At 43.5% G+C, this 26,430-nt stretch overlaps 1 protein-coding gene across 6 annotated transcripts; it reads right to left on the minus strand.

The window, feature by feature from the left end:
- On the minus strand, positions 1-25,976 carry STRADA (STE20 related adaptor alpha). Of its 6 annotated transcripts, none has more exons than XM_045888680.3 (14): positions 25,842-25,928; positions 22,738-22,959; positions 17,739-17,794; positions 15,986-16,043; positions 13,676-13,704; positions 8,401-8,503; positions 7,863-7,984; positions 6,355-6,463; positions 6,113-6,236; positions 4,350-4,521; positions 3,716-3,820; positions 1,531-1,772; positions 1,183-1,225; positions 1-916 (listed from the first exon to the last, which is right to left on the minus strand). In XM_045888680.3, the coding sequence occupies exons 3-14, from the start codon at positions 17,748-17,750 to the stop codon at positions 764-766; spliced, it is 1,272 nt and encodes a 423-aa protein (XP_045744636.1). In that variant the 5' UTR covers positions 17,751-17,794; positions 22,738-22,959; positions 25,842-25,928; the 3' UTR covers positions 1-763. The 6 variants fall into 6 exon arrangements, with proteins under 6 accessions (XP_045744636.1, XP_045744634.1, XP_045744633.1 ...); XM_045888678.3 differs by having other exon boundaries at positions 17,715-17,794; XM_045888677.3 differs by lacking the exon at positions 22,738-22,959 and having other exon boundaries at positions 17,715-17,794; positions 25,842-25,976.
- Between the last annotated feature and the right edge of the window lie 454 nt (positions 25,977-26,430).

Here is a 26,430-nt window from a genome sequence, read left to right on the forward strand (position 1 = left end):
TGGATTCTCCAAAAATTTTAATTTGTTCTGGCAATGAAACTAAAGCGGCATAAGGACTTAAGTCCTCAGGCTAGGCAAGACATTGTGGCCTTGGAGAAAGCCTCAAGGTGGCCGGCAGGAGGCAGTAAGATAGATTCTTGGTGGGAAAGGGATGAACCACACAGATGAACTATGGGAAGGTTCTAGGTGTTGCGGTCCAAGCAATGAGAGGGATAAGGAGGGACTGCCCCAGCCTTAACCTGGTGCTTAACAAAAACATGCCCTTCCCTTCAATTATTAGGGCGAGGTCTGGGGACTAGGGTGGGGGGCAGGTTGCTTATTGCTTGCCCCTCCATGGACCTGTAGGATCTGAGAGCAGAGGAAGAGAATGGAACAGCCTGGTAGGACAGCAAGAGTGAAAAGAGGAAGTCACACAGTCCCCTGGGTTGAAGAGTCAAACCCTGGGCTTGGCCTTCAGCCCTCCAGGGCCAGAACAGCATCTCTTCCTTCTGAAGAGGTCGCCTGAGCTCCCAGGATGGAATGTCAGCTTCCTGGCCTCTGATCACTGGTTGCTGGGATTCCCTTGTGTCTCGAAGTCCTGGAGCAGTAAAGAAGGTTTCTCTCCAGGAATTTCTCTCCCAGTGAGTAAGCGGCCAACTGTCGTGGCAGAAATGTCCTTTCTACCCAATCTGCACCCAGGAGGGTGGGAATGTGGCCAGCCCTCAGGAAGGGCCCCCGGGGTTCACGTGTCCCGGGACAGAGAACGTGCACATCCTTCAGAGGCTCAGAACTCCCAGTCGTCCACCTCTAGCTCCTCCAGGTTTGCTACCAGGCCGAAGATTCCACTGGGATCCTGAGGCTGGCTGCCCTCAAAATTGGTGATGGGGGTGACAGGGCGAAGTAACTCAGGCAAAGCCTCTGAGGCGCGTCGCTTGATCTGAGGGAGGAGAGACAGTTGGGGGTGGAGCCCGTGGCTCTGGGTCACAGGACACCGTGGGGCAAGTGGCCGCCTGACAGCTGGCCTGTTAGAGCCAAAAACCTTTATGAGAGGAAGGAGCAGCGCCTTTAAGGGGCTTCAGAAACATGGCCGTTTCTCAGATTCAAAGGGAAGAGGACCCTGCGGCTAAGGAGGTGCAGGGTAGTTAGAAGCACAGGCAAGAAAAACCAACCAACCCAGGGAGCCTCGGGAAAGTGCTGTGTTACCTGCTTGAAGAAAGAATGGTTCAGAAGGGTGCTGGCACTTGGTCTGTAGAGAAAGGGGAAGAGAGACCACCATCACCCCTGTGCCCCAGACTTTCCAAAGCCTGCGGCTTATACCTTATCCTCAAGCATCCTCTACTTCTTCCCTCAGCAGCCCCCAAAAATGACAGCCAGAGCTACCCAGGCTGGCTTCTTAGCAAACCCTTGTGCTGATCCCTCTGGCCACAGGGGCTCGGGACTCCTCCAGGAACCCAGCCCTTTACAGGACAGATGCATCCTCTCAAACTCGGCCTTCGGCCCCCCAGCCCCCCACGCTCCCCTGAAAGCCCACTCCCAGCCCAGAGGAAATACCTGACGTCTGGGTTCCGCTGAAGGCACTGCTCCACAAAGTGGTGGAAGTGAGGGGAAAAGGTGCGGTAATAGGGGTGGGATGGCGAGTCGCCATTGGAGGTCCTGGGGGTGCTGGTGGCCAGGCTCTCACTCAGGCCAGGGTTGGCTGCTGAGCGCGAGGTGCTCATGGTCAGCTCCTCGGCGGGGATGGTGCTGGTGTCCAGCAGGCAGGGCACCGTGCCGTTCAGCTTCTCCAGCAGCATCTGGGGAGGACAGAGCCGGGACCTGGGCTGGAGGGGGGCCCACTGGGAGGTCTATAGAGTTTCTTTACAAATACACTTTTCCCAAAATACAAAAGTAGTTTGGGGGGAGTAGAGAAAAGAGAAGTGGGATAGGTCTAATTTTTCAAAGCAGCGCGGGCCACTGGCTCGGCAGCGATACCCTAGCTAGGCCAACGTGCAGAGGAGAGGGCCTGCGAAAATGCACCCCAACCATGGCCACCAAGGAAGGGGCTCCCCGTCTCCTCTCCCGTTTAAAGACATCATCACATCCTTTTAACCATAGAGCCCTCTCCCTAGGGTGAAGGCGGCCATCGGGTCACTTTCTTTGGAGCCCGGCCCCAGTTTGTGGTGCCCAGGTGGGTCCAAAGGGGCGCGGCATGTGGCGCCCGCCCCGCCTGGCCCTGGGCTCTTGCTGTGGCAGGTCGTACGGCAGCAACGTGCCCGGGGGCAGGCTCAGCTCGGCGGCTGGGCCGAAGTCCTCGGACTCCACGTGTGCCAAACTAGCCCCACCTTGGGGATTGCTGTCCTTACGGCTGTCCTCGTGGGCTTCCAAGCCAGAAACCTGGAAGGCTCTCTAGCGCTGTGCTGCCTAATACGGCAGCCCCCAATCCCGTGTAGCTGTTTATACTTAAGGGAATTTAAATTTGGCTTACAATGCAGTTTCTCGGTCTCACTGGCCACACTGTAAGTGCTCAACAACCGCAGGTGGCCAGTGGCCACCATACTGGGCAGCACAGAAAAGGAATTCCCACGATCCCAGAAAGTGCTACTGGACCGTGCTGTTTCTGGATCCGTACCTCTCGTTCACCTCACGTAGCCTTTCACTTTTCCTGAGCTCCTTTCTGTGACGGCCTTAGATTTTTCTAGATGCCTTACGTAGGTTTCCATACCCTCCTACCTAGTCTGTTAGGTCTATTCCAGCTGCTGTAGTGATCTTTCTACAATAATGTGTCTGAGGCTGTCGCTCCTGGGCTCAAAAGCCATCAGCAGTTCTCCACATGCTTTGGGCCACGAACCAAATGCCCTGGTGTGGCACACAAAGTCCTTCGGATCTGCCCTGGCTTCCTTCTCCAGCCACATCACCCAGCAGCCCCCTGGAAGCGCCTGTACTTCAGCTATTTGTAACTATCGCCATTCCCCAGATCTTACCCTTTCTTGACTCTGGGTCTTTGCACATGCTGTTCCCTCTGCCTGAGAGTTTCCTTCTACTTCCCATTCTTCACACAGTTAATTCCTATTTGCCTTCGAGGCTCAAATGCCACCTCCTCCCAGAAGACTCCCTGGCCCCTCTGCTCTACAGAGCTCCCCTCTGGCCATTCTCTACCCTCCCCTCTTCCTGTAGGGCAATCTGTAGGTTCAAGGGAGAGGCTCGCTCAGAGCCTGCCCCAACCCCCTCCCAGTTCTAGATCATGCTCCAGGTACTTAGGACTCAGGTAATCCTTGACCAAATATCCCAAGTCTGCTTCCTGGACTTGATAAGGCCTGGATAAGCCTCTCCCCTGGTCTGTCTCCCAAAGGCACACTATGCCACTGGCTGTGTGTGCCAAGGAGTGGCCAAAGGGCAGTTGTTGTAAGGGGCATGAAAAGAACTGGAACTTATAGACAGAGGTTCCAAAGGTATCGGCCAGAATGTGGTAGCACAGAACCTGAGAAGTCTGAGAACTATAAATTAGAAACGGGCCTTCCAGGTATATTTATCAAGGTAGGAGGATAGAATATATTTTACAAATTTATAAAAATGTGTTAACTTGATTTATACGTCTAAACAGACACACGGCATGTGGGCCTCCATTTGCACTCCTGCTTCAGGCCCTACAGCGGTGAGCAGTGGGCCTGCTCCTGGGCTCTCCTCCCCTGGGATCCCCTCCCACAGCAGGGAAGGCATGCGGGGGGCAGGCAAGAAGGAAACCAGGCTGCAGGCTCACCTGGGTGGCAGGCATATCCTTAAAGGGGACATGGCCATTGGCCAGCTCACAGGCTGTGATGCCCACACTGTAGATGTCAGACTTGGCATCGTAACCCTGAAGATTCTAAGTCAGGAGAAAAAAAGCCACAGATCACTCCATTTGTAGTCTTGGTTGTTCTTAGAAGAGAAGGTCACGGGGCGATATCCAGGGAGAGAACAGAATGCCTGTCTCCAATCTGGCCCACTTTCCTTGCCTGTACTACCGAAGAGTAGCTGGTATTTTAAAGGAAGGAATGTTTGATGCTGTGTAACAAGCAGGAAGAAGGGTGGGGCCCCACGCTCCTGCTTAGTGGAGGGATGTGGAAAGCACCAAATATTTCCAGAATGCTCACTCTTCCTATAAGATGGGAAGGTCTCTGAAGGGAACTGAAATAGCATTAGGTCCAGTTTGGGACCCCAGAGAGGGGAACAACACCATCTGCAATGGGCCCCTAACACCCACGCTGAGAGGCCCCCCAGGCCCACCTGCCAACAGGTGGAACCCCTTACTCCACTCAGAAGCGAAACACCCCCATCCCAGGAAATTCCCAAAGGCTCCCTTGGGAAACTGAGTTGGTGAGGGATGGGGGCTCCTCGGGACTCAGTCCACCGACCTGCTGCAGGACCTCCGGGCTGAGCCAAGGCAGAACCTTGACACTGTACTTGGGAAAGTCGTGGACCACACGCTGCCGCTGCCCGTGGCTGATCATGCTGAGGTTGCTGCGTAAACCAGACAGGTAGACCTTGCCATCAGAGGAGATCAGAATGTGGCTGGCTTTGACACTCCTGGGAGGGGGTGGGGGGCGGAGAGAGGGTGTCATGGGGCAGCAGGAGCCCCTCATGCCACAAACCTTGGTCGTCACATACTAGCTCCAGTCAGCTCTCTCCCTGGCAGCGTCTGGATGTGTGTTTTACACATGTGTATGTTCATGCCATTTATACAAAACACACATTTTTATACCTATAACACATGTATGAGAAAAGAGAAAACAGCATGACCCAATTTACTTATCAACAGATTTTAAAGCTTACTTACATTTTGTTAAAGTTCTCTTTTATGCTCACAGACCACTGCTCCCCCTACCATCTATGCTTTTAATCTGTACTTTTTGTTTGTAGGTATTCTTGTAACGTGTAGCATGGTTTTGTATGCATATATTTTCAGTTTACCTGACGGTGCTGTGTTATGCCTCCCATTCTTGCTTCACCTCTCGGTGCTCTTTCTAAGATCCGTGTTGCCACCTGCATACAAGCAACCTTTGCTCCTAACTGCCACCTGTAAGCTGGGGTGGGCTCTACCACTTTTACTCATCCACTCTCCCACTAACACTGCCTCTAACCCCCATGAATGTGAACGATGACTCCCACATATACCCCCGGAGGGGTCTGTGTGAGGGCTTCTTTGGGGTGTCCAGCCAGAGCGGCAGTGATGGTCCCAGTCCCGAGTGACCCTGGCCGTGTCAGGCCATCTTCCGCTGTGCGGACAGGAGACCCCACCTCCTCGCCACACTGGGCCTCATCCAGCCTCCACATAACACCCGTCTCAGGTGTACAGGGTGACATCCTCCTGTTTTAATTTGCTTTTCTGATTATTGTTAGCTTTGAGCTTCTGTTCATACAACAGTTAGTCCTTTGTGTTTCCTCTTTTATAAACTTCAAACCCTTTGCTCTTTTTTCTATTGCTTTGCTGTCCTTTTCTTGTTGATTCGCAGGATTTCCTTGTTACAAATCTCCTCTGTGTTTTAGACAAAGCTTACATCTCGCACGCTGTCACCCATTTCTTAATTTTGTTCATGGTGTCCTTCATTGGAGAAAGATCTTTAATCTTGATATAGTCAGATCCATCAATTTTTTTGTCTTATGTTTTGGGCTTCTAAAATATCTAGACAGTCTTTGATGCCTCAGGTCACAGAAACATTTCCTTCTATCTAAGTCTGTAGTTTTATATCGGACATTGAGGCCATCTGAAGGGCTCCTTTGTTTGTGGAGTTAGGTAGGGGTCCGGTTTCATTATCTTCCCTACTGTGAGCTGCTTTTCCTGATACCATCTACTCAGCAACCTGCCTTCCCCCTAGCCCCTCGGCATAGGGCAGATTTTGGGGCACATACACCAGTTTGGGTGCTCTAAGGAAGGAGGGGGCTGTGCAGAGGTCCATGTTAGAGGTTCTTCGCACACAGTATTCAGGACCAAGCCGCTCAGTAAAGAGAAAGTCAGCACTGGCAGACTAAATGCTCTTTCTACCAAGTCAGAGGCAAGGACAGAATCCCAAGCCTTGGGTTAAACTCTGACTTCGCTAACTTCAGTCAACTGTTTCCTCGAGGGCTCATGGGCCCAGATCCCTGCTCTTGGAAAGGGCGATTATGCCTAAGAATGCACCTGTGTACATATCCCATGTGGTGGATGTAGTCCAGGGCCTTGAGCACCCCCTGCAGGATGTAAGCAATCGCCAGCTCATTCATGCCATCCATGAAGTGTGTGCAGATGAGATCCTTGGCAGAACCTGAAGAAAACGGTTGTGGGGGCAAGGGGAAGGGTAACAGAGAAGGGAAACCGTACGTGAGCCGGCTGACAACAGCGCTCTCAGAACACGTCTCTGCCAGGACCCCTATCCCACTCACCATACGCCATGAATGATGTGACAACCCACAGCTCATTGTCTGCAATAAAGGTGGCTCGGTATGGCAGGATGTTGGGATGGCTGAAGAGTTTAGAGACATGAAGCTCCCCCTGAAAGCAATGGTAAGTGGAAGTCAGAATCAAGGGCGTGGGATGCCATGAGTAACATGGGGACCTAGTACTTCCAGAAGCTCTTCTCAAGTCCTGGGAGCAGCCTACGCCGGTGGCCAGCCAGAGGAGAGAAGCCAGGCTCTGCGGTCTCCACAGGGAGGCCAGCACTGCTCTGCCAGCTTCCACCTGAGTCTGGCTCCGCCAGCCGATCTTAAAGAGCCTCAAGAAAAATTCCCCACCCACGGGGAAACCGCCAACAATACACTAGAGGGTCCCAGCTCGCCACCTCGGAAACGATGAGAACCAACTGCTGACTGAAGACTTAGGAAGTAATACGCTTAGAGCTGAGCTCCACTTCAAGGGCCAAGGCACAGAACTCCTCTTTAAGATAAGAAAACAAAAAATGTTTTCCTATTATAAAGGAAAGTGTTGTATTCGATAGAACAAGGAAACAAAGCACCAGAGAGCAAACGATAACTACGAGATATCCGAAGGGACTTCTCCAGCAACCTGGGATCGAGAGAGCAGCTACGGAAAGTGTCAGACCTATGGGATTTTAAAGTAAATTTGGACAAAAGAACTACAGAAACTCCGGAGTCCTGGCCTCTGGGACATGAGCTAAGGCCAAAGAAGCAATACCTTCTACCTGTCCACCACTCCAAAGAATTTAAAAAAGAATCCTGAAGTCCAACATGCTCTAGAATAAACTCAGATATCTTTCTTCCCAAATACCTAAGCCAGGACTGACTCTCGGTTCCATCCTCAGACTCTGACCACATGAATGGGTGGGCATTAGAGCACCATCAGATGAGCATGAATTCGGAGACACGTTATGAATGAAGCAGGGGGGAGAGACTGCATGTCTGCCACTGTAAATACCCTGACCCAGGCCCTGAATCGGGTTCCCAGTGCAAACCTGCGTCAGTGACGGAGAGTCTGGTCCCCGGCCAGCTACTAGATCTGTGGTCTCTCCCTGTTTAACAGGAGGGCAGCTACTTGCCTCTCCAACAGAAGGGAACCTTGGGCCAACAGGACCATGAGCGCCAGCAGATGGCTTTCGCAGCAGAGCAGGCTGCCCTGAATCTGGAACAAGACTGCCTGTGTTTGAATCCCGTGTATGACCAAGGGCAAGTTACTTAGCCTCTCAGAATAACAAAGGAATGAATGAGCCACAAAGCAGTCTTTGGAGAAGAGGGGACTATAAATTGGCCTGAGCAGCTTTATAGAGTCCTTACTGCCAGATGCCCACGACTTTTCATGATGAGCTTCTGTAACGTCTTGGTTTGGTCCACCTTCGTTTTCTGCCAGCTGCTTTCAGAAGATGGATGTAAGAGACGCCTGGTGATTACTACTGCAACTAAGAGCCCACCCTTCCAGTGCCCCATTCACAGTTCATTACCTGCAAGAACGTCACCATCTCATTGGAACAAGCTTCCATGTTAATCCTTCGTACCGTCACGTACTCTCCTGTTGGTTTGTACCTTGCTAGATTCACGGTCATCAGGTCCTCAAATCCTTTGCCTAAAAGAAAAAGGGAATGCCATAAACAAGGACAACAGCAACAAAGGCTGCCTTGAAGAGACTTGATCTAAAAAGAAGATTCAAGTTAAAACTGTCACTACCGTTACCCTTGTGGCTGATGTTTCTTGATTTGTCTCCTACCAGTTCCTTCTCGGCCAACCATTTGAACTGACTATGGCCCAGGGCATCAGAATCGTACAAGCCAAAAAGAAAAAATTGCAAAAGAGCTGCTCTCCTGGTAACACGATCTCTTTTCCCACACTTGGAAGACAAGAGCAAAGGAGACCCACCAAAGGCTGTTTTGTCACCGTGGCTCCTGCTAACTAGCTGACAGCCTCTGGCACACATGCATTGGGGGTACGGAGGATGCCGTGGCGGTGCCCTGGAGCCCGAGAATGGCAGTCCCTGGACTTTACCTATGACGGTGAGTAGCTCATAGCGCTCTCCCTCCGGCAGGAAGCTACTCATGATCTCCTGTTTAGAGAGGGATGCTATCGACTCTGAGCTCGCCTCATTGGTCTAAAGAAAAAGAAAAATAGGTTAATAAGAGAATACTGGGTGTGGGATGGGAGTGGGAGGTGGTAATTCAGACCCATGAGGAGACTGGCATCTAAACATACAAATTCTGACTCTGGGTCAAAGAAATTGTTCCAGTACTATTCGATGAGAAATGTGAAACACCAGATGGTCAATGTAGTCACCAGCTCTAATATCAGAGCCAGTAAGTGTGAGCACCATCTAGGAATGGGGGTGGGGGACAGGCCCAGTTTCAGTCGACTGTTGATTTGCTTGTCCTTCCCAACAACTGGCTCATTTGCTAAAAACCATGAAATTCTTATCTGGGGAAAGGATGTCTGAAGAAAGCCATGTTTAGAAAAGAGAAAGGGGATGGAGAAGTGGGGGGGGGGGTCCTATTTTAAGGTCCTGACCATAAGATTTCAAAGGTCGCATATAAAAGCTTTGGCAAGTTTTATAGTAAGGAAAATGTGGCCATAAGAAGTCCTCTCTTTAGCAAACCAAGAGCCCAGACCAATTATTCTCTGATATTTCCAAGTGAAGCAAAAACAAAAACCCCAGCCAACACATAGGCAAGGAACAGAGCCGTTGGGTCTCATCCCAGGTGGTGGAAGTGACCTGTTTCCTCCTTCCTGCCGCAAATGAAGCTGGACTCCAGCTAGTTAGGATGTGGGCATCACACCTCTGGCCTTTGAGGTCCGGAAGAAGAGTGCCCAGCAAAATCGATGGCAGACGAACAGCTCTTCCTTCAGCTCAAAAGGCTCTGTTTCCTTCTTCCAGACCTAAATGTATTTGCATGATTTTGGGGCCAGGTTTTTCTTTCTTTGGGATCCTCTTTCTTCAGATGTGTGTCCTACTGAAATGGAGAACCTTAGGCCAGCTCAAATTTCATATGCTATATTCCTAAAGCTGAGCGCTAGTTAGGAAAAGGTCTCTGTGAACACATGAGCGGCCCCTGCCTCGGCACTAGCCAGAAGAGAGTGAGTTGAGAATGTTCTGACACAGTGGTATTGCCTTGCTGGGGGTCCCTGACGTTTCAAGCACATCTGGTTTCAAGAGTTCATGCTGCCAATGGGGAAAGAAACCATGTAGGGTTCTTCCTCTTGCACTACTTACTATGACAGTAAGAGGAATCTCGTCAAGCAAAAGAGAGCCCTGTCAGCAAATTTCTAATTCAATCAATTTTTCTGAGATTCATCCATACTGTTGTATTTAGCCATGCTATACACCCATGTTGTGTAAGTCATCTCGTGACTATATCTCAGTTTATCTATTCCAGTGTTGATGGGCTTTTTGGGTTGTTTTCGGTTCTGCTATTATGAACTGTGCTATTAGAAACCCATTTGGATATCTCCTGATGTGTATATGCAAGAGCTGTTCTAAAGCTTATGCCCAGAAATTGAATTGCTAGGTTACAGAGTAAATGAACAATCAACTTAACAAACTAATGCAAAATTGTTTTCCAAAATGGTTATACCCATCTCCACTCCCTCCAGCATCGTATGTATGTTCTCATTGATCCATTTTCCTCTATCACTTAATCAGACTTAATTTTTGCCAATGTCATTGTGGGTTTGATTTACATTTCCTTGATTACTAATGAAGTTGAACATTTTTTTTTTTAAGATTTTATTTATTTATTTGAGACAGAGAGAATGAGATAGAGAGAGCATGAGAGGGAGGAGGGTCAGAGGGAGAAGCAGACTCCCTGCTGAGCAGGGAGCCCGATGCAGGACTCGATCCCGGGACTCCAGGATCATGACCTGAGTCGAAGGCAGTCGCTTAACCGACTGAGCCACCCAGGCGCCCGAAGTTGAACATCTTTTCATGTATTTATCGGCCGTGTGGGTTTCTCCTAGGTGAAACTGCCTCTTTGTGTCTCTTGTCCATTTTTCTACTGGGTTGTTCTAATGCAAGATTTCCCCAAAGTAGGCCCCCTGGAACACTGATCTTGGCAGTTAACACATAGAAACAGTTTACACGTTCAATTAAATGAGAAAATGCAACATTTTCTTTCTCATGGAGAATCATAAGACGTGCTCACATATAAAAGCTTTGGCAAGTTTTATAGTAAGGAAACTTGTTTAACTTAGTTTAACCTAGTATTTCCCAAAACACTCATCCCGAGAACCTTTTGTTAAATTTTGGAAAAGATAATTTGGGAAAGGCTATTTTAAGTAAGACAAATGGTATAATACAAAGACTATAGGCTGAAGGACCAGAACTTGAACTCTGGTCTATCACTTGCTCTGTGACCCTGGGCAAAGTCACTCTAAACTCTTAGGATCTCTGTTATCTCATTAGTGGAATAATTTCTAGTTCATAGGGTTGTTGTGGCGATTAAATGAGATGAAGTATGTAAAGAGCTTAGCGCTACCTGGTGCCTCATATGTATTCAATTAATATGAATTCTATTCTTCTCCTCCCTCTTTGCTGCCTATTGTTCGGTCACTCTCCTTCAACACATAAGATGGAACAGAGAAAACGAAGAAAACAGAATCCTAAGAAGAGCTCGATAAATAGTTAAGGTTGGTTTGATTTTGGTTTTTACAGTTATCTGTGTTTTCAAATGCTCTGAAAACAAACTCTAGGATCACTGATAGCCATTATAGCTTCTTGACACTGTCTGGTCTTCAGAATAATCCTAAGATACTGGCTACTACATCCCAAACACCTCAGACAGGTGAGAGATACACAACCAAGGGAAAAATGTGAGCAAAAAGCCCAAACCAGGAGCTCTGAAATGGCAACTCACCATGTGTTTAGAACTGACAACCTGCAAGCTAAGTTAGTCTTGAGTCCCATCTTCTTAACTTCCTACCTCTCACCATCTGCACCTATTCTTGTTCTTCTGTGGATCCTGTTTTCTCAAGTATTAATCTACTCCTCAGTAAAATCGGTGTCATGAGTTAACACAAAACCCAGGGAGTGGCTTGCAGACCCTAAGTCCCTACTTTGGCCTGTGAGGATCCACGTGATTCAGCCCCTGCCTACTTCTAATGACTTCATCCCTTCCCACATCCCCAACTTGCTATACTTAACCCATGCGAACAGGTTTGCATGGGTCCAGTTTAAACTGAGGTCTCCTGCTCATGAGCTTGTCATTGCCTTGAGCTGAAGAGGAGGACATGTACCAGCCAGTTCCACCAGAGACAGAGTTCAACATATTGATCTAGACTGGAAACACCTGCCCTCATGCGACACACTCACTAGATCCCTTGTTACTAGGGGCACTTTATAGATCAGAATCTGGTACCTGCCTGTGAGAAAGTACTGCATTTTTTAGCAGGTAGCAATATAGTCCCAATGAGAACAAATCTAAAACTACTATATATTTGAAGGTCTTCTCTCCTTTGATTTCCAGGCAAACTCCTTAATATTTCTCTATTTGAAAAAGAGACTATGAAGGACAGCTGGAGTTGTGAGATGAAAGTACTTATTAAATGCATTTTAAATAACTCCCTTGGGAAAAACTACTGATAGATACTTTTTTAAGACCTATATCCCTTTTCCTTGCTACAAGTGCATGGAAGACATACTGCCTAGTAGGCTATACACTAAAGACACACTCTTGTTGAGCCTGGGTAGGAAATGATGTAGTAAACTACTGGTATGATTAGTTAGTAACTTGGCAAATATTTCTACTATCTTTGTTGACTATAGAAAATGACTCAAAAGTGTTAGTTTTAGGAAATAAAATTCTTTAGGTAATTGGGAATGTGAGTTCTTGGCAATCGGGAATTGCATGAGATGAACTAGTCTAGTGGTTGCTGTCCCCATCTCACTGGCAATGATCCTAAAATGGGCAAGTTCTAGTTTGTGGATGTTCTGTAGGTCTGAACTCAGAGAGAAACCAACCTTTATTTAGGAAAACAAACAAAGACGGTATTTTGAAAGGAAGAGTTCGGGTCTGAAATTGCCACAAGAGAGGTGGGTTAGTTCAGTATACTGTTTCAGAGTTAGAAAAGGCCAAAATTCAGATGAAAAGGATGAAATGTTTAGTCCATTCTCTTTAAACACAGCATGGCACAGTTGTATTAGTGTGATGTATAATCTCAAATTGTCTAGAGAAACTAATTCTAGCAAAGCTTCTTAGTTTCCCCTATCAGGAAAAGCATTTATTCATTTTGAAGCATTTGGAAAATACATAAGCTACTGATAGCCAGAAATGACCATTAAATAACTTTGTTTAAAGAGTTTAAGACCAAGTACAGTAGAGCACACAGAGACAATATTTGTGAAATGCTATATTCACCCCCCCAACCAGGTTTCACACAGGATAACTCTTGGCATAACACCGGCAGCTGTAAAAATATAAAAATTATATATAACAGGCATTCTATTCGGGAAAAATATCTAACTGATGGTACAGGGAATGTTTTTTAGTCTCCTGACTGGAACATATTTCGATCTGCCAGAGCTTCACTCAGAGAGAAATTCCTAGTCAACATCACCCTCCTTCAACTGTGGGGCTGCCTGCAAAAGGCGCAGATGCCTATCATCGGAAAAGACTAAGAAGTCTATTGAGAAAAGGGTTCTTATCCCCTCTCTTTATAAGACACTGATTCACATTATCAAAAATAGCTTGGTACACTGTGCACATCTGGTGTTACTTACTTTGGTAAAATTAACTATAAGACTGGAAGGCAGGGCAGGAGTCTTTCAACTTTTGCCAATAAAAAAAAATGCATCTCTGTTTTGTACCTTTTAATGTGGGGTTTTGTTTTTAAGGTAGGAGATTTGAGGCACTGCCTATAATCTAGGTAGAGCTCTGTATGATCTCTGTGGGCTGAAATTGATTAGCAATAGACCAAGGAAGGAAAATGTAGTACCACTAGCCACTAAAAGATAACCACACCTTAGATTGTTGAAACTTTCTTTCTTTTTTTTTTTTTGGAGAGGGTGGTGGGGGACTGGTAGGGTCAAGACGAGGAGGAGACCTTAATCCTCAAGAGAGAGACAAAAAGTGCCTTAGACTTTTTCAGCTTCCAAAGTACACATTAAAATCTTTCCAGGGTGAAACCTGAATTTCCACAAATGAAAGAATTACACTACAAATAAAACTCATTGAGATAAGCAGAAACATAAAATGATAAGCCAACCAAAAACACGAATTTCCACAAGAAGTCATCCCCATGCAACAGCCATAGTGCTAGAGCCTAGAAAGTCACTTACTTTTCTCCGAGTGTCACCCGGAGGCTGCTCTGGAGTAGAGAAATTGATTGTTGGCATTTTGTTTTTTAGCAGAAGACACATCCACATTCACAACAGCAATTATTGCACTTAGGACTACATTTCTTTATGGAAACCACTTAAGAGTCATTATGGTAAAAGTGCCCGCAGGGTTACATATGAACACACACACACACATAGAAACCCATAGTCAAAACACTATACATAGATGGGGTTTTAAACATGTATCTCTGGCTCTTCAAAACATGGCAAGGCTACTATTCTCTGGGCATTCTCTGGCAACTATAACTCAACTGCTATAATTCTAGTCTTATATTTACTTTCCATCAGCACACAGTATTACTTTCAATAGGCTGGTTTCAGAGTCTTATACTGTGAACAAAACATTCATTATAAAGTTATAGAGATGGTTGGCTATTTCCCAGAAAGTGCAGGGACTTGAAAATAGGCTTTCAAAAAAAAGGGCAAAGAAGGTTTTAATACAGCAACATGTATATGTGGGACCATTACCCAGTTAGATTCTCCAGTCACATGCACTCTATTCTGAATACAAATAAAGCAAGGGTTTTTTGGCCCTCTGCTACTCTAGGTGAAAACAAATAAAGCAAAGGACAACTGATACAACTTTCTTCCCTTAAATCAGACAAATTCTGTATCTGTACTTTTTATTTTCATCATTCTATGAAAGTGAGAAAAATCATCAAAGTCGATTTTTAACTGGAAAGTATTGGAATGATCACACATTTCCAAGTATCTTAAATTAGAAATCAGAGCATCCAACTGTATTGTTAGAGGAGACTGGCTGCAGAGTAAATTAGCCTCAATTTGTCAAAACAAGATTTTTTTTTTGCCTTGGACATTAGTTTTCTGGTACACAAATGGCAGGTGCATTTGCTTAAGACAGTCTGTTAAAGGTAAGAAGCCAAGTTGAATAGATAAAAGGAAATCAAGTCCAATCTTGTAGAGCAGAAGCCAAATTCCAAGTTGTATAAAACTTGATAATATATACTTCATCAAGCTGTAAACAATATACAGAACAATCCCTTCACTCTCCTCAGATCAGAGACTAGGAAATTGTCAAAAGACTTCCAGAGATCCTGCACTCAAGACGCTGAAACCAAAATCCTCAATTCAATTTACATATACTGGAATATTTTTAACTAATTAATTGTAAACTGGACTCTTCAACTCAATTTTTATCAATGCCAATGTTTACTTTTAAACCATGGTATTCCCATTAATGATGAGAAGAAAATGAGAACAGGACCAGAATATAGTATATTTTTTTCCATTAGCTTTTCCTTTACTCTGCAGCTAATTTTTATTCTTTAGAACTAAAACAAAAATAACTCATCATTTTTCTAACCTCTCATCTGTCTAAAACATAACAGATAATATTCCTCTGGAAGGTCTTTAAGTGGCATTAAGGAAAATAAATATAACAGGTATCACCTAGTAACTAACAAGTCTCAGTTCTCAATGACTTAAGTCTATCTGAGGGTATTTTGTTTGGATCAGTCAACCAATGCACTCAATCTGATAACTTTTTTCTTTAGCTAAAGAGAGTGTCTTGGTATTCAGACACAAAGAATGGGGCTCTACTATTATTATTTGTATAGAAAAGAATTTTCTTTGCCTTAAATTAAGATCGCAGTTCTCAAAAAGGCTCAATTCGGAAAGAATCAAAGGCAAATGACAGGCCCTGTTAAATCTCAAAATTGCAAGGTTACGACTTCCAAAATCAGCATGTAGATTTTACAACAGGAAGTCAGTATTTTTGTCCTGACAGATTTTTTTTTCCTTAGTTCTCTTAAGTCTCATAATTTCTACCATGAAAAGATGAGTCAACTAGATTGATCAGTAAACCAGAACTTTTATATCATTGCCACCTTAGTTCTTTTTTTTTTTATTCTTATGTTAATCCCCGTACATTACATCTGCTACCTTAGTTCTGACTAATCATTTTATTTTTAAAAATTTCAAGGTTAGAGCTTTTAAACACTTAGTTTTTTTTTCCTTTAAGAATATGTCTTTCAACTGGACGAATACTTAGAAGAAATAAATATGCCTTTAAGTAAATACTGACTTTCTAACAATCAAGACAGGCCAAGGTCAACTGCCAGATAAGTCCTCAAATCTTTGGGAAACCATGGGTTCAAAATGGAGCCAAACAAATAGAACAACTCTTGTTTACACTTGTCCTTACAATTGCTAATTGCTAGAAATTGATTTAGTCAACAAGAGTAGTGACATTTACCCTGAAGTGATGGCTAAATGCCATACTGTACTTACCTCCAAATAGCTCCAAATCTCTTAAGCCCTCAACAATGAACTTTTCCGAGACCCACCGCTAAAAAGAAAACCCCAAAGAGAATTAGTATTTCTTCCAAGCCACAAAAAATTAGCTATCAGTCATTAGACAAATAAACTACAAAAACAGAACCATGCAGTACGGTTAAGATGCATTTTTATGGAACAATTTTAAAAAGAATCCTGGATTTAAATCAACTGAAAACAATAGGTTAATTCCTTTCTCTATTCTTTTTTGCCTAATTTGTTAAACAATTCTTAAATTTGACAGACAGATGAGAAACATAGTACTGGCCCTAATAATGAAGAAGGTTTTTTTGTCTTTCCTACACATGAAACTACCTTCTGGTTCCATCTGACTCACTCAATCAATGGCTGTCTATTACAGATGCTTTGGATCATGAATGCCAATGTGAAAAATGCTACTGGAATTCATAATACGGAAAATAGAGATGAAACAGTTTTTCACAAGCCTCTGTTTGTAAAAGAAAATAGCTGCATATTCTTTCATCCACTAGGATTCCTAAAGACATCACCACTTATATTTTCTACCAGGTTTACAAGAACTACACTAACTTCACCAATCATGGTTCACTTTACTATCCTATTTCAAATGAGTATTGGATTTCCTTAATACTGATCAGTGGTCTGGTTTCACGTGAATCAGGCGAGGTTGACACAGAAAAGAAGCTCGTATGTAAAAGTAATGGAATCAAGATTGAATTTCACTTAAGGACTAGTGTGCGAGTTTGGCTTGGGGGCATTCTTTCCACCAGGCAGAGTTCAGGCTAAGGAGAGAGTCTGTTTTTCCTCTTACTTAACAGTGAAGTCTACTCTTTCCAGTATAAATTATTCTTATGTACACAAACACAAGAAAAAAGAGTATTAAGTAATATTCAGAAATAAGTTGCATAATATTGGTTATGAATTGGAACTATAACATCATTTTCTGTCTTCTATCAATTTTTTTCTAAATTAAAAAAAAAGAACACCCAAAATAAAAAACTTGGTATAAAAAAATAATATGTGCTGTATCACAAAATATAACATATGCTTTAATATTTAAAGAAAGTGGTATGTTCATGTGTCATATAGCACTTCTTCCTTGTTACAGAATTTTCAAATAATTACTACTGCATTTAGAAATAAATACTTGGTAATAAATAAAATACAGTGCTCTTTTAAGAAGTCATGGAAGCTTATAAAGAAGCTAAATCCAGCATTTGTTCTTGAGGTCACTTTAGCTGGTAAAGTTTTCAGGTGTAATAACATTATTCATGTTCAAAAAGTCTTTAATTAAAACCTATGATTATACTTAGAAAAAGTGTTCCAATAATGACAATTTGATACTGATTTTTAAAACACACAAACTCATTGAAAATACATTGGAAATAGGCAGCTTATTAGCAATTACATATCTGTAGTGAAAAGGGACATCGATTCATTTAATTTTGCATGAGTGATATTCATAAAACAAGCGACCGTTTCTTCTCTACCAGTCAAGCTGGTGGGTGTATTTGGTGTCTCTGGTCAGCCTCTGCCTGCAAGCTCTTTTCTCAGGAGTGGAGGTTGCCATATCTGCTTTACTTCCTACATGCCTCACTTACACAGGATTCTGAACATCACATTAAAAAACCACCTACAGTATCTGTCAAAACACATTACTTTACAGAAAATAAAAATAGTAAAGCCGAAGAATAGAAACACTCACCCTAATTCGCTCTGGTTTACTTACAAGAAAAGACATGAGTTCCTAATGTGTAGACCTACTTCAATTTCAAAAATTTAAACCTAAAAGGAAAATAGAAACAGGTTAGTCAAATCTCCTTTTATAGAAATGCCTTTTGATTAACAAAAACTTGCTATGAGTCTACCAGTCGAAGCACTGTACAGACCTATAAATTTCTAGATTCTAAAGACTGGTTTAGAGAACCTTTCACTGACAATAAAACTGGCCAAGTACATTTGGAAATACTGCAATCTCTATAAGAAAAGACAGATTTGTTATTAATATGGTTTTCATCTTTAATTTTTAAATTTCTCTTGACCCAATTCCCCACTGATCCTTTCCCAGAAGCAATTAACCTTCAATTCTTTTGGCTGTTTATCTTGCTTTTTATTATCATTCTTAAATAATGTTTATATGGCCATGACTTATCCATTTTAGACATTTATCTACTAACTTTCTACTATGGTAGATGAAGACTAAGCTCTCCTACATCACCTTCCTGCACCCTACTTTCCTGCCTTCATTCTCCCAACACAATTCTGGCATAATGTTTAATTAAATCAATAGTCCACATTTACATTGTTATGACTGTGGAAACATGGTTCAGAGCTGAGGCAAACAAAGATGACCACGTCTGTTTTCTTGTACGCCATTTGTTTTCCTAGAGTTGATAATGGACTCAAACTTTTTTTACTTGTTTGGTTTCCCACATAGCTATTACCAACTTTTTCCAAGTTTCCATCTTTGCTATTTGTCTTATCAGTCAATATCTTTTACTATACATTCGAACTCATTCATTCTGATTTTTTCCTAGAGATTGCCTTTCCAAGGCCTTCCATCCCCTGCTGCAATCCGGACTAGTTGCTTTCTAGGCCAGTTGCACTTAGCCTTTTTTTTTTTTTTTAAGATTTTGTTTTTTTATGTAATCTCTACACCCAACGTGGGGCTCAAACTCACGACCCTGAGATCAAGAGTTGCATATTCTACCGACTGAGCCAGCCAGGCTCCCCTACCTTAGCCTTTTTAGTGTGGAAATTTGGATCTTCCAATTCTGGGAAATATTCTTGTATTATTTCCTTGATAATTTTGTCTCCTCCACTTTTTCTGTTTTCATGTTATAAAATTCCTAATAAAGACATACTTCTAGAATTATCTAGAATTAATTTGTACTTGTTTCACTCCTATTTTACAACTCTCCAAGAGATTTCTTCAATTTTATTTTCTAACCCTTCTACTAATTTTTCAATTTTGGTTACACACTTCCAAGAGCTTTTGCCATTTCTCAAATGTATCTTTTTTCATATCATCCTGATTTTGTTTTATGTTTGCTTAATTTATAGTTAAAAATTATATCTAGATGGGCACCTGGGTGGCTCAGTCAGTTGGGCATCTACTTTTAGCTCAGGTCATGATTTCAGGGTCCTGGGATCAAGCCCCACAAGCTCTCTGCTTGGCGGTGGGCCTGCTTCTCCCTCTCCCTCTGCCTCTGCCTCTGTGATCTCTCTCTCTCTCAAATAGATAAATAAAATCTTTAAAAAAAATTTATATCTAGAATGGCTAAAAGCATAATGCATCATGACCAAGTGGGGTTTATCTCAGGAACTAAAGACTGTTTTAACACTAAAAAATGAATCAATGTATACCATACTGTTTTTGTCCAAAGTTGCTTGCAAATAAAAAACAACCAATTTTAAGGAGTTAAAAAAACAGTGGTGTGGGCAGAAAAAAAAATGAACTCAGTAGGTAGAGCATGTGACTTTTGATCTCACGGTCATGAGTTCCAGCTCCATGCTGGGCGTTAGAACTTACTTAAAAAAAAAAAAAAAAAAAGAATCGGGGCGCCTGGGTGACTCAGTTGGTTAAGGAACTGCCTTCAGCTCAGGTCATGAGCCCAGGGTCCTGGGATGGAGCCCCACGTTGGGCTCCCTGCTCAGCGGGAAGCCTGCTTCTCCCTCTCCCTCTGCCTGCTGCTCCCCCTGCTTGTGCTCGCTCACTCTCTCTGTCAAATAAATAAAATCTAAAAAAAAAAAAAAAAAGTAATTTTACCAGAGTAACTGAGTGAACAAGAAAAAAAAATACAATCATCTCAATAGATAGAGAAAAGGCATCTGAAAAAATTCAATATCAATTCATGATTTTAAAAAACCTCTCAGTCAATTAGGAATAAGTCAAATAGGAATAGAATAGAAATAGAATTTACCAAGTCAACTTGGTAAAAGATATGTATGAAGGGGGTGCCTGGGTGGCTCAGTCAGTTGGGCATCAGACTCTTGATTTTGGCTCAGGGTTGATCAAGTCCCGTGTCAGGCTCTGCACTCACTGCTTATCCCTCTCCCTCTGCTCCTCCCCCCACTCACACTCTCTCTCTCAAATAATAAAAAAATAAAATCTTTAAAAATAACAATAAAATAAAAAAAGATATTATGAAAAATGTATAGCTAACATCATACTTAGTAACAAAAGGAATTAGTGAGTTTCCTATAAGAATAGAAGCAAAACAAGAATGTCTGCTCTTATCACTTCTGTTCATCATTGTACTAGTGGTCTTGGCCAATGCAAAAAGGGAAAAAAGGAACAAAAGGCATACAGATTGGAAAAGAAGGTGTAAAACTCTTTATTCATAGACAACATGATTGTGTATGTAGGAAATTCTAAGTATTCTACAAAAAAAATCATTAGACCTAAAAAAATGAATTTAGAAAGAAGGTCAATTACAAAATCCAATTGTATTTCTATGTACTAGCAATGAATAATTAGAAAATGAAATTTTAAAAAATGAAACTATCTACCATACCAACAAAAACATAAAATAATTAGGAATAATTTTTTTAAAATTGTATGTTTTTTAAAACTGTATGTTTAAAATTATAAAACATTGCTAAGAGGTATTAAAGATAAGCTAAATAAGAGACATGCTATGTTCATAGATTGGAAGACTCACTGAAGTGAAGATGTCAACTCCCTCCAAATTGATCTATAGATTCAGTGCAATCCCAATCAAAATCCCAGCGGACTTTTAAAAAGAAATTGATAAGCTGATTTTAAAATTTATATGGAAATACAAGGGACCTGAAATAGCCAAAATGATTTTGAGAAAGAACAAAGTTAGAAGACTTACATTACTTGATTTCCAGACTTACTTTAATGTTACAGTAATCAAAACAGTATACTTTGCTCTAGGATAGACAAATGGATCAATGAAATGGAATAGAGAATCCAGAAATAGATCCATGTATGTATGGTCAATTAATTTTCAAGAGGGGCCAGAGTAATTCCATGGGGGTGTATCTGTAATCTAGATACAAATTAGTATCTATTTAGAAAAAATGAACTTTCACCCTTACCTTACATGATACACAAAAATTAACTTGAAATGGATCATAGAACTAAAGAAAAAGTTAAAACTACTAAATAAAACAGAGGAGAAAATCTTCATGATGTTGGGATAAGTAAAAATTAAAAAAGAATGTCAAGAGCATGAAATAAAAAAGAAAAATATGATAAATTAAGCTTTATGAAAATTAAAAACTTCTGCCTTCGAAAGACACCACTAAGAAAATAAACAAGTTGGGAGAGTGTGTGTGTGTGTGTGTGTGTGTGTGTATGAAACATTTTATATATATATATATAAATTATATCTCAACAAAATGACTTTAAAAGTAAAACAAATAATCAGAAACACTTTTGAAGAATCTAGAAAAAATGCCTGCCACATTTCCTTTGAGGGATTGTGGTAGTATATAGTATAGCAATGGGAGTGGGAACTTAATCAGATACATGGAGTTCTTGGAATCCTTAGAACTGCTTCAGAGAAATCAAAGCAATGGTTTTCAATCCAGGGGAGAGAGGAGGCCCTTCAAAATCATCTATAGATTTTTATCAAATTGCATTTATCCTCACCCCTATCCTAATCTTATTTATTTATTTATTTATTTTTAAAGATTTTATTTATTCATTTGACAGAGATACATACAGCGAGAGAGAGAACACAAGCAGGGGGAATGGGAGAGGGAGAAGCAGGCCCTCCGCGGAGCGGGGAGCCCGATGTGGGGCTTGATCCCAGGACCCCGGGATCACGACCCAAGCCGAAGGCAGACGCCCAACGACTGAGCCACCCAGGCGCCCCCTATCCTAATCTTCTTATAGAAGACCTTATAGAAGATCATCACCATGTTGAGAATCATTTATCCTGGCATGAAATAGTAAAAATATTATCTGAATTTTTTTTAAAAAAAGATTATTAGAGTGCACATTATTTAATAACATTAAACACAAAGCATCGTGCAAAAGAAATTTAAGAGGAAGCAGCGTCCATATCCATATGTAGTCTACAACAGAAAAGAGAATATTAATGTAGATTAAAAGATGATTTTTATCTGCAGAAGGAACTGTCTACGCTCTGGAAAAATACTGGAAATAGAAAATAAAGTCAATCCCCAAACACCATATAAATTAATATAACAAACCTAAGAACTGGTCCCAGGCTACCACACTAACAGCTTCATTAATTATCTGAACATGGGTTCCCAAACCAGGATGGGTTTCAAATTAACTCATGTAGGGTGCCTGGGTGGCTCAGTTGGTTAAGTGACTGCCTTCGGCTCAGGTCGTGATCCCGGAATCCTGGGATCGAGCCCCACATCAGGCTCCCGGCTCAGCGGGGAGCCTGCTTCTCCCTCTGTCCCTCTCCCCTCTCATGCTATTTCTCTCTGTCTCTCAAATAAATAAATAATAAAATCTTTAAAAAAAATTAACTCACGTAGTTATAAAAACCTATGGATGCTCAAACTCCCACCTTCAAAAATTTTTAATTCAGCAGGTCTGGGGAATGCACAAGTAGAAACGGGCAAGTCAGCGGGTGTTCAGCAAAGGGAAAGACAATTACTATAAGCTGGGACAGATCTGGATGGTTTTATTGAAGGGGCGGGGCCTCAGTGTCAAATAGGACTTGAAAATGGGAATTCCAAGCATGAAATGGTATTAGCTGCTCATTTTTAGCACTTACTTTGTTTTGTCCACACACGTATCTTCCAGTTTCTAGAATAGTGCCTATCACATAGCAGGCACTCAATAATGTTGACTGACTGACTGACCAAATATACCGAGGAGTACGTTAGCATTTTGCATAACCAGTTATAGAAGCACAGCTCCAGATAGATGAGAACAATGAAGAGGCCTCATGTGCATGCTAGAGTATGGATTCTCCTCACCAGGCAGTGGGACGCCACTGTAGGTTTTAAACAGAAAGGTGACAAACACAAAACAGTGGTCTTAAGATCGTGTCTCTCAAACTTTATTGTGCATTCAAATAATCTGAGGATCTTGTTAAAAGTGCAGATTTTGATTTAGAAGATCTGGAGTGGGGCCTGGTACTTCTAACGAACTCCCACATGACGGTCATGCTGCTGATCTGTGGCCCGTCGTACTGACTAATGTTTGAGAAGCCTTGTTCTAAGAAACATTCTAAGGAATATTAATCTGCAAATGGATGGGAGAATGGGAGGTGAAAAATCCCCAGAGAAAGGAATGTTAGTTAGAACACAACTATAGTGGACCATATTTGGGGTGATAAGAGCTTGTAGCAAAAGGAATGCTAAGAAATAGATGGATAGGGGATGAAGAAAAAATAAATTATATTTAGTTAGTAAGGACACCATAAGTCATCTAGCCCATCCTCCACCCTTCGGAGGAACAGCTTTTACAAACTCCTGGATGTAAGGTTATTTAGCCTCTGCTTGAAAACTTCCCTGGCCAGAGACTCACTACCTTATCACGGAACCCATTCTACTCATGGACAACTCTGATGACTCTGATTTTTTTTTGTGCCCAAGTAACTGGGAAAGAGTAGTGTCAGCAACAAAACAGGAAACTCAGAGGTGGAAGTGGTTCTGGTGGGAAGATGAGTTCGAGTTTTTAAATCATGTTGAGGTTGAGAAAATAGTTTATCTATCTATCTATCTGTCTATCTATCTATCTATAGTGAGAAGACAGAGCAGTCAGTTAGAAAAGTAAGACTGGGGGCGCCTGGGTGGCTCAGTCAGTTAAGTGGCTGCCTTCAGCTCAGGTCATGACCCAGGGTCCTGGGATCGAGCCCCGCATCGGGCTTCCTGCTCAGCGGAGAGCCTGCTTCTCCCTCTCCCTCTCTCTCTGCCTACTTGTACTCTATCTCTCTGTCAAATAAATAAATAAAATCTTTTAAAAAAATTAAAAAAAAAAAAAGAAAGAAAAGTAAGAGAGACGTTAGAGATGGCTATGTAGACCTGGGAGTTGGCAGCCAAAGCTCTACAAGTGACAAATGCACTGAAGGAGAAAATGGGGAGAAAAAAGCAGAAGGCTGGGAAGCAAGCCTTGGGATAGGTCCATATTTAGGACATCATGCTTGAAGGCAGGTAGGAAATGAAGTCTAAAGGAAAAACTTTAAAGATTCTGCTTCCCCTCCTGGACCACTTTCATTCCCCCAACCTGGTTAACTTTGACCTGTCGTTCCTTACTACTTACTCATCTCAGGTACCCTGTGCTACAGAAGTCCTCCCTGATTACCATTCCCTCCCCCGTCAGGTGTTCAGCCTCTGTATTCAACCCTTACACATACCACAATGTTCATTGCCAGCGCATCTTATTCACTATTGCATTCCCAGGGGCTGCTGTGCCCAACACATAAAATGGGCACTCCCGTATCTGTTAAATTGTTAATAGCAAAAATAATAAAAGCAGCAAGCACTTATGGTGAACTTACTATGTGCAAGGATCTGTGCTAAATGCTTCACAGAGCTCAGCTCACTATGAGTACTATCTTCCTCATTTTACAGATCAGGAACTTAAAGCTCAGAGAGGTTAAATGCCCTGAATGACACAGGCAACTGGTAGAGGACCAGTCAGATCTGTTCCAAAGCCTGTGCTCTAGAAACCCGTGATTACAGATAAGTCCAGGGAGAAGTGTCAAGACTGTGTTTGCAAAGATACAATGATGACTGACTGAGAAGACATCGCCTGATTTGACAATGCTGCTGACCAGATGCCAAATAGAATAGGAAAGAATTCGTTTACCTTGCTTTATTATTATTATTTTTTCCTTTTTCCCTGTTCTTGTCACTGTTTTTCTAAACTTCTTCCATGTCTGGGGTTACAACTACAAACACTGCATTTGAGTCACGATATTCTCAGAAACCTGGTTGAAAGGTGGGGGAACAGAGTTAACAAGTTCAGCACTGTAACTAATAGCTGAACAGGTTCCTGGCCTAAGGCAGGTAACCAGATGAGACTCGGTTTCTTCAATTCTCAGAAACAAGAAACAGTCTTGGGTGTCTTTAGACAGTATGAATCAGTCAACGAAGGACTGTCCTAATGCCTCAAATACATACTGGAATACGGTTCTACTTCAACAGGTATTACACAGTAAGAAAAGGACCAGTTCGAACGGCTTTTCCTCTTCGGAGAAAGTCGAGTTAGAATATGCTAGGTTATCTTAACAGAAGGCTGGGCAGAAAAATTAGTCCCCCATTTCCTGGAAATTTGAACAATTTTATTTAACCACGCCCCTTCTCTCGCGCTCACTTCCCTACCCCCACCGCCCATCTCCACCCCAGATCTACTGTGGGCACTGAAACATTCTTTAAAAACAACAAGACAATTAGAAGCTCTTTGTTTTTGCTGATTCAGGGAGTCACCTAAATCTCTCTCCTTAAGAAGGTTTGATTCGCTGCCTGTCCAGCCTGGGATAGATGGGAATTGGGGTTGTGGGATGGGGGGAGGGGGGTCAGCACAGGATCGGCCGCCTCTTTGGGCAGGGCAAACTGACACCTGGGCCCCAGGTTCCCCACCTAGGAGTCAGGGGGAAAGATGGATACGGAAAGCAGGCGGTCGCCTCTCTCGCCCGGCAACTCCGCTCTGGCGTCTCCCGGGCAGGCCCAAGCCTATTCTGCTCTCAGGCTGCAGCCCCTCACTACGGGAATCGAGGAGGACGGGGTGAAAAGGGGCCCGTGCAGGGCGGGGAGGGGGGGGCGGGATGGCCGATCTGACGAAGGCCCGCCCCTGAGGAGATGGAATCGGCATCAGGGCGAGAAGGGACTGGTCCCTGGAGCGCACCAGGCGGCTCCGCCGGCCCGGTACCTGGTCCTGGAGTTAGCAAGCAGTTCCGACCCCGTCTCAGCTCCGCCTCCTTAGTTTAGGGCCGCGCCGCCAGGCCGGTTGCTGGGGGTTGGGGGAGGTACGCAACGTGCCATGCGCAGTAGCGGGACCGGGGTAAGGCGGGTGGAGAGCTCCGCCCCGCCCCGGCTCCTCCGCGGAGCGGGTGAGGAAGCTCCGCCCCCTGCCCCCCGTCCCTCAGCTCCGAGCGGGTGGGGCCGCTCCCCAGCGCGTCCTGCGTCGCGTCGGGCGCGCCAGGCCCCAGCTGCAGACCCCCGGCGCCCGCCGCGCGGAGAGCGCCCCTTCGGTTCCAAGTTAGCTCGGTCGGCGCAGCGCGTTCCTGAGGGAGGGCATGCGGTCTCTAACAGAAGGGGTCCTTCTCCTCAAGTGTGTGGAAGCCGAAGGCGTAGCTTGGCGTCGGTGAGGCCTGGGGGTCCGACAAGGGCTCCCTGGAGCCTCCCCGCCCCTGCAGCAGGAAGGAAGTAGGATGATTTCAATAATGAAGACTCAGGGGGGACTAGAGGAAGGCAAACAAACACAGTGATGACTTGGCTACTTGAAAAAAAGAGATTTA

This window comes from Mirounga angustirostris, unplaced genomic scaffold (assembly GCF_029215605.1).
Source record: "Mirounga angustirostris isolate CCGP_5_RB_7025 unplaced genomic scaffold, mMirAng1.0.hap1 SCAF_17, whole genome shotgun sequence".
Classification (NCBI taxonomy): domain Eukaryota; kingdom Metazoa; phylum Chordata; class Mammalia; order Carnivora; family Phocidae; genus Mirounga; species Mirounga angustirostris.